This window comes from Hydra viridissima, unplaced genomic scaffold (genome assembly GCF_058129835.1).
Source record: "Hydra viridissima isolate aposymbiotic clone 2 unplaced genomic scaffold, HvirCarnegie_v1 scaffold_1, whole genome shotgun sequence".
Classification (NCBI taxonomy): domain Eukaryota; kingdom Metazoa; phylum Cnidaria; class Hydrozoa; order Anthoathecata; family Hydridae; genus Hydra; species Hydra viridissima.
In genome coordinates this window covers 11,475,554-11,482,882 of record NW_028324300.1, presented here as the reverse complement: position 1 = coordinate 11,482,882, position 7,329 = coordinate 11,475,554, and the positions used below count along the sequence as shown (strand labels likewise).

Below are 7,329 nucleotides of genomic sequence, written 5' to 3'. Positions count from 1 at the left end.
TTGTAAAATAGGTAACCCCTTTATAAAACATTTCTGAAGAAATTTAAATGTATATAAATCACATCTTTTTGATATTTTTATATAATAGTTTATATTATATATTATAATAATGTCCTTTTATATCATATATATTATTAATAATTTACTTTATATATAATATAATAATTAATTCAAAGATATTTTGTTTTTGTTAACGAATTCTTCTTTATAAGATTTATAAATAGAATTTGTTGAACTTGGTTTTGTTTTGATGAAGTAATTTATATTCATTTTGTTTTAAATTTAGAAATCGAAAAGAGTGATTTAACTTAATGGTATTTTCTCTATTCCATTAATAAGGAACATTTAAATGGCGGGCTTTAATAATTTAATTAAAATAAGTTAATCTAAAACTTTGTTTTCACATATGAGTGATATGTACATGCAATATATAAAACTGATGAACAGGAACGTTATAATAAAAGCGATTTACTGTTTATGGCCCGTCACCGATTTGGCTCTGGTGAATCTATGGGCTTGCATAGGACCTTTTAGCATTTGCCAGTGGTGGCCTGTTGAAACACCCGAGCCTGCAATGGCTAGCCAGCCCTGGGCCATAATTAAGCCAATGTGCATGGCGGCACTGCGCTAGGTCTGGCAAGCCAGGCCCGGCCCTGTTCCACTGCCAGAACCGGACCGTTGTCGGGCCATGTATACATTGCTACTTGGGTCTGTATGTCTAACACGCTAATCGAATATTGAAGTATATAAACCGCGCGTACTCAGGTATGTAAACAGCGCGCACTTATAAAAAATGTGTCAAAAGTTTTTTGCCTTTAATAAATGTAAAAATGTTACAATTTCGCGTTTCCACATACATTATTGCAATGCACACAATTTCTTCAACACTGTCATAAGTTTTAATCCCATTTTTTAATTAGCAAAACACTTATTGCAATCTTTGCATAAAAAGCAGTCTTTATGTTTTTCTCTGTGTTTCGTTATTGCAATCCTTACTTTTTCGCCAATATCAATGTAACCTTTTTCTTCTGATTCTTCGTCACTCTGAGTATTACCTCCTAATGCAATTAAGGCATCGGAAATCATGCGATTTTCTTTTCTTTTTTGAAGACCACTGCTATTGGTGTCCCTTTTGTTCAATATTGACTGCTCGTTAGTTTCGGACACATTCTGAAATTCTTTATCTTGGCTTAGTTCATCGTAAGTGGGAAGATGACTCTAAATCAAATAAATACCATAAAAAAAATTTAATCTAAGTGTAGTTGTTGATAAATACCACTGTCAGATAGAGAAATGAATTACTGTTATTTGTAAATATGTTGTTCGTGGGTACATTTGTGAACATCAATTTACCTCCTTCATTATATGAATAATTCTTTGTATGACTGCATGTTCTATAATTGATTTCATCTCAGGGTACTCATCTAAAAGTTTCCTTAAATCACTTGCTTCCAGGGTAAACATCTCGCAAGTAGTCATGGCTACGGCACTCACTACCCGGCGTGTGTTTGTTAGCAAGCTAATTTCTACGTATAAAAAAACTCTTACAGAAAGCGGTATTTTTGTAAATATAATTTAATATAAATAATATTTTTTTCATGCATTAAACCTTTTTGTTACATTAAAAAAAATAGTAATAATTCTACTTTAAATCACTGATAACTTTTAATCACTGTTAAGGTTTAAATCACTGTTAAGGTTAAGTGGTTAAAGGTTCAAACTTTTGCGTTGTTCACTGATGTGGTTTACCTTATTTTACAAAAGAAAATACACGCCGCAATTTAACAGACATTTAAAATATTACTTTTAGCATAAGTTCTAATTAAATTGTTATAAACTAATTATCATTTTTAAAAACAGGTTAATTTAATTACTAATAAACTAACCAATTTTGTAATGCACAGAGTAAAAACTAGACAGTGGAAAGTGTATTTTTAAAACCGGTTGTAATTCTCTTAGGAAACCAGATATTAGTAAGTTTTTATTTTTGAAAAATTTGATTTGTTTCTTTTTTAATTTGAAGAAAACAATTAATTACCTTTTAAAATTTCAACACCAAATTAAATATAAGAAGCATTTTAAAAGAATCTTTTTGATTGTTTTTTTACCTCCAAAATGATCTCCAGGATTAAGAATCTCGACAAATTTACCGGTAACAGTAATTTCTACTTTTCCTTTTCGTATAAAGAACATTTCGGCTGCCGGATTTCCTTCCTTGTAAATTACATCACCGCTTAAATAAACGTCAAATGATAGTTTACGAAGAACTGCAGATGTAAACTCTGGTGAACCAACTTTGAAAAAAGACACGTTTTTAACAAGATCTCTGCATGAGTAGCTGATGATCTCCTATAAAAAATTTATTTACACTATAACACAATACAACGTCAAATAGTTTTTCATTTAAAATGACCAAATATATATATAATTAGTAAATCGCTCTCTTATTAAAAAAAAGTTGACATGCGGTTAACTTGTTTTTAAGATAAACATTTTATATTTATAACCACTCACGTTTCTCAAAGGAGGCGATATCTGTGATAAAACCATTTCTTCGTCAAAAAAGCGTCCATGATGATACTTCTGCTCAAAATAATTTGACACTCTCTCCTGCAGGTTAACTGGTAAGTTTCGGAATATCATATACTCTTTGATTTGTCGATACTATGAATTAAAACTGCTACAACCATTATTAGAAAATCTTGATTTCATACTAATTAGGGTGCCCTTCCCCCTCCCACCCTTCTCTTCATACTCATATTCAATTCAAAGTTATCAAAATTCGTAAAAACCTATTAATACTATGAAGATTTTTTTAAATTTATTAAAATTAATTAAATTTTTCAATTTGATATTAGTTTGAAAGAAATTTTTAAAAAACACATTGATTATCCACCCACAGGTAAAATTATATACTGTGTCGTCTTTTTTTATACGTTACCCTTCGATTTCTCGACATCCTCCAAGAAAAAAAATCGCTTTTATAAAAGTTCTATTTAAAAAAATAATTTTAATAATCTCACCCTTTCCTGATAAGAACTTTTTGAAGATTCGGTTTGAGCAATGTAAGCCATAGAGTGAGCAATAAATAGTGCATAAAACGTTGCACCAGTGATCATCGAGAAAATAATAACGATTGCCTCTGAAAGGATTATTGGATTAGAACGCCCGTACCCAGTACTCAGCATGTGCGATAAAGTAGCAAACAAAGCCCAACCGTATTGCGTGTACCAGGGGCTATACTAAAAATTATTTAGTAATACATAATATCAAATCATTTTTAAAATATTTTGTCTTTCGTTTAAACAAAAAGTTAAATTTAACAAGTTCGATCAATTAGAAACGGAAAAGAATTTATTAATCATTTGCATAACCTAAAAATTTAGATAATAAATTGTGTGCAAATGAACCACCTCTAAGTTAGCCAATCTAACCCAGCAATGTTCGGGAAACTCCTGCAACATCGGCACAAGAAAATGTAGGCAGCAGTTCCAATGTGCAACTAACAGCATCATGCTAACAAGCTTGAGGTAACGCATGAAGCCAGCTGTCCAACAATAAACCTGAAAGGATAGACAAGAGCAAACTTTCAACCACTGTAAATATCTTACAACATTCTTTAAAACACTATGAAAACCAATTCGATTAAGAAAAACTGAACTTTTTTCAAAAATAATCTGGAAATGAGTTCCAAAAAGAAATAATTACGTCGAAAATTTTTGTTCCAGAGAAAAAAAACTAATTATCATTGATAGGCACATATAAAAAACAGAACCAAGATTGATAAACATCATGTAGATCAAAAACATTTTTTTTTAAATTAGAAACTAAACTAAGAATCTTCTTATTAACATAAAAGCAACTTTTTAAAAACTAATCGTACTTCTTCATATTGCGAGACGTATCTAATAATTCTTGAAAGTCGAAGAAGTTTCAGCAAATTAAGTAACTTTGACACTTTTAAGACTTTGAAAACCCTTGACGCGCCCTTTAAACCAAAGTTGACATCGTCTCCGCTCTTTCGATCTCCCACTGACAACATAAGGATAAAATGTAATGGCAGAGTACTTATAACATCGATGGCAAACCACGTCTTAAAGTAGCTAAAAATGAAAAGTACTCACTTTTAAATGCAACTTAATAAGAAACTGTTATATTAATAATAATGGTTACTACAGATACTTAGTTCACTTTGATAATTTAATCGGGGCTGTTTGGGGGGAGTTTAGGTAAATCGGAGCTGTTTGGGGGAGTTTAGGTAAATAGTCAGTCATTAAAAAATAAAAATTTATTTTTTTGGTTTTGATTCTTTTTTTTTTTTTAAAAAAAAATGAAAAGCGAAATTTTGATTGAGGCTTTGATGAAGTTTTTTTGTGTGTCCATTTTTGTAATAAATCTTGCATAATCTTTTTTTATCCGAGAGAGCATTTTTCCTATCGACAACCCTTGTACTACTGCTGTACTTATTGTACTTGTATTTACTGTACTTGTACTTACTGATTGGCAATTTTTTTCCCGTTGAGTTGAAAATCACTTTTTTCCGGACTTGCTCGGTATCCGGTCCTGAAGTTCATAAGGATATCTATTAGACACACTACGTCAGAAGCAATATGAAAGCCAACAAATGTATCGCTAAGATCGTTAGTGCTATTGTTGATGCTTTTCGTACTGGTGAACTTTTCGGCGTTGTGAGAGAAAAAACTTATATCCAAAGGAAGAACAAACATGTTAACAACAAGCATTGACATTATAAGCAAGTCCCAATATTGTCTAAAAAAATTAATTTGCTTTTAAATACGAATAAACTTTTATGGATTGACATGATGACGCTTGTACTAAAACTGTTCACAAGGTTTCATTTTAATTTTTTTTTTTGTCTACAAGATTAATTTTGAATTATATATAAATAATCTTATATTAACATAATATTATAAAAAGATATGTAATAAATTCTTTAGTTAGAAAAGATCTTTGACAATCTTTTTTTTTGCGAAGACAAAAAAGAAACCAATCTCTAATTTTTATTTTCCTTACCTTAGTTTACTCCACGGATGTATAACAAATCCTGAGTTCTTCGATCTTTCTCTTTCATATTCCATCGCGAATTTTCCCCCAAAAAACTTTATAGTTTGTGACGTGTGAGCAGGGCAAAATAACTCCCTGATAAGGCCTGCTGATGTATTTTTTTCTTTATGAAATTGATGTTTTGGCTGTTTTGCAAAACTTATGAAATGCTTCTCTGGCTTCTTGTCAAAATGAGGAAACAACATTGCTCCTAAAAAATCATCCATAAGATGTAACGGAATATCATCTGCTTTGCTGTTACATTCTTCAACTAGTTTATTATCATCTTCAACAATACGTCTTCTCTCAACTTCTTTTTTTATCAAATTTTCTTTGATACTTCCTTGATTATACATCTTCAGTCTTCGGTCTAATATTTTATGCGATTCATTTTAGGAAATTATAAAATTGATAAAACTGACATAATTACAAAATATTAGTATGAAATACTGAAGTTAAGCCAGTAATTAATATGAATCATAAAACAAATAAAAAATATTTTGGAAAACGTTCTTGCATAAGACTAATTTTAAATAAATTTTCTCTTTTTTTCAATTTGCCATCACAATATCTTTTCAATGGCAAATATTTGGAACAGATGGTGAATTACAGATTTATCCCTAACTCGAACTGTAGTTTATATTACAAATTAATATAAAAGCCAACTACGGATCGATGTGATTGTTTATAGCAACCTGTAACATCGAATGGTATTCGCTCATTAACGTGTATACGAACTTTTACAAATCTAAATACTAACTTACCCACAACTAAAGCAATATTCTTAAAAAACCTTCCCATTTATTACTAACTTTCAAGCTTTATCTCAATATTTTCTTATTAGCTCCGTTAATTTCTTCCACATTCTTCTTAGCGGCTAGTTTTTGGCAAAATCATTTTCGATTTTGCTTTATTTACATATTTTTGACTTTAAATTTTAAACATTTCATTCTAAATACTTTTCTACATATTTTTCTACATATTTGCAACAATCATATTCTTCTTTGCATATTAACCTTTTCTCTAATCCCATATCTGAAACACGTTTATTGGAACCAAAAAAAAAAAAAATCCAATTATTTCTTTGTAATTAATTATGTTTATTTTGATTTACTATACTTTAATATAAAGTCGTTTCATAACAAAACATTTCTCGATAGAAATTCAACTATTTGGTGTCGTTCTCTTCAGTTTTCCTCTTTCGTGAAGGTTGTACAATATCTCATTATTTGCGAAGGCACAGCAATTCATAACCACATAAAAGTAAGAAAAAAATTTAACTTCATTTTTCTTCATCAGCATACAAGGATTGCATGCCGGCATAAATGTAGGCTGTAATGGATTTTATTCTTTCTAAACTGTAGTTGTAATTCGAACTGTTGAGATTAAACCAAAAGTTTAAAAAAAAAAGCGAATAATAAAAATAATACAAAGAATAAATAATTAAATGAAAATTATAACAGTTGTTTTCTACTGTTATTTTGATGAAATACTTTAGGGGCGGTACTTTAACTTTAAAGAAAAAAAAAAAGATCAATATCTCGAACATACTCTCGGTCATGAAGAATAAATAAAGAGCATAATATATGTATATATATATATATATATATATATATATCTAGAATTAAAGAATAAATTATAGGATAAACAGAATTGAAGAATAAATTATAAAGAAAAAAAAAAAAAAGAAGAAAGAAAACGACGCAAGTAATCTAACTTAAAAACCAGCACGTAACATAAAATCATAAGCAAGAGCATGAATAGTCGCTACAACCTACTAATTACAAGTAGTAATTACTAAGTTTCCAATAAACCTAAATTAACTTCTTCACGATTTGAATTTTTTAAAAGATGACGTTAGGAAGACCGATTCATCGGTACTTGATTTAATAATTAGAATGGATTTTTCAGTTGTCCTAGACCGTCAAATCGGTGGTGAGTTGTTGAATTCAAAAACTCTTTTGCTTACGACAGGTGTAACAGCTACTTATCAAAACGGTACTTTGTTCTCTGCTGAAACAAAGCAATAAATTCTTCTGTTGTTTATACTTTGTTTCAGATTTTATCACAGTTTATCAATGAGTAAATAGATAAGAACAGCCATTACAGCTTTTTAATGTTAACAAGACACTTTGTATGATGTCTCTTGTTGTGTAGTTAGTCTAGAATGTTGTTATTAGCTGAAAACGAATTTTCATTTTCAAAAAGGACTATTTTTTTAAATTGTTATTTGACATCTCCAAAGGCAATTCTAAATATAATTAA

At 29.7% G+C, this 7,329-nt stretch overlaps 1 protein-coding gene across 1 annotated transcript; it reads right to left on the bottom strand.

Moving 5' to 3' along the window:
* Window positions 1-798: 798 nt before the first annotated feature.
* Window positions 799-6,442, bottom strand: LOC145188097 (potassium/sodium hyperpolarization-activated cyclic nucleotide-gated channel 1-like). The gene is made up of 9 exons (XM_090075150.1): window positions 5,035-6,442; window positions 4,498-4,770; window positions 3,884-4,103; window positions 3,414-3,563; window positions 3,024-3,242; window positions 2,515-2,664; window positions 2,109-2,349; window positions 1,354-1,526; window positions 799-1,218 (listed from the first exon to the last, which is right to left on the bottom strand). The coding sequence occupies exons 1-9, from the start codon at window positions 5,418-5,420 to the stop codon at window positions 913-915; spliced, it is 2,118 nt and encodes a 705-aa protein (XP_089931276.1). The 5' UTR covers window positions 5,421-6,442; the 3' UTR covers window positions 799-912.
* Window positions 6,443-7,329: the final 887 nt, after the last annotated feature.

What these genes read in the sequence shown, in the direction of transcription:
- LOC145188097 (XM_090075150.1), bottom strand. Translation starts at nt 5,420, where the DNA reads ATGTATAATCAAGGAAGTATCAAAGAAAATTTGATAAAAAAAGAAGTT. An exon ending in GGGAAAAAAATTGCCAATCA is followed by an intron (nt 4,104 to 4,497) that starts GTAAGTACAAGT and finishes TTTCATTTTTAG; the next exon opens with CTACTTTAAGACGTGGTTTG. An exon ending in TATCGCCTCCTTTGAGAAAC is followed by an intron (nt 2,350 to 2,514) that starts GTGAGTGGTTAT and finishes AATTTTTTATAG; the next exon opens with GAGATCATCAGCTACTCATG.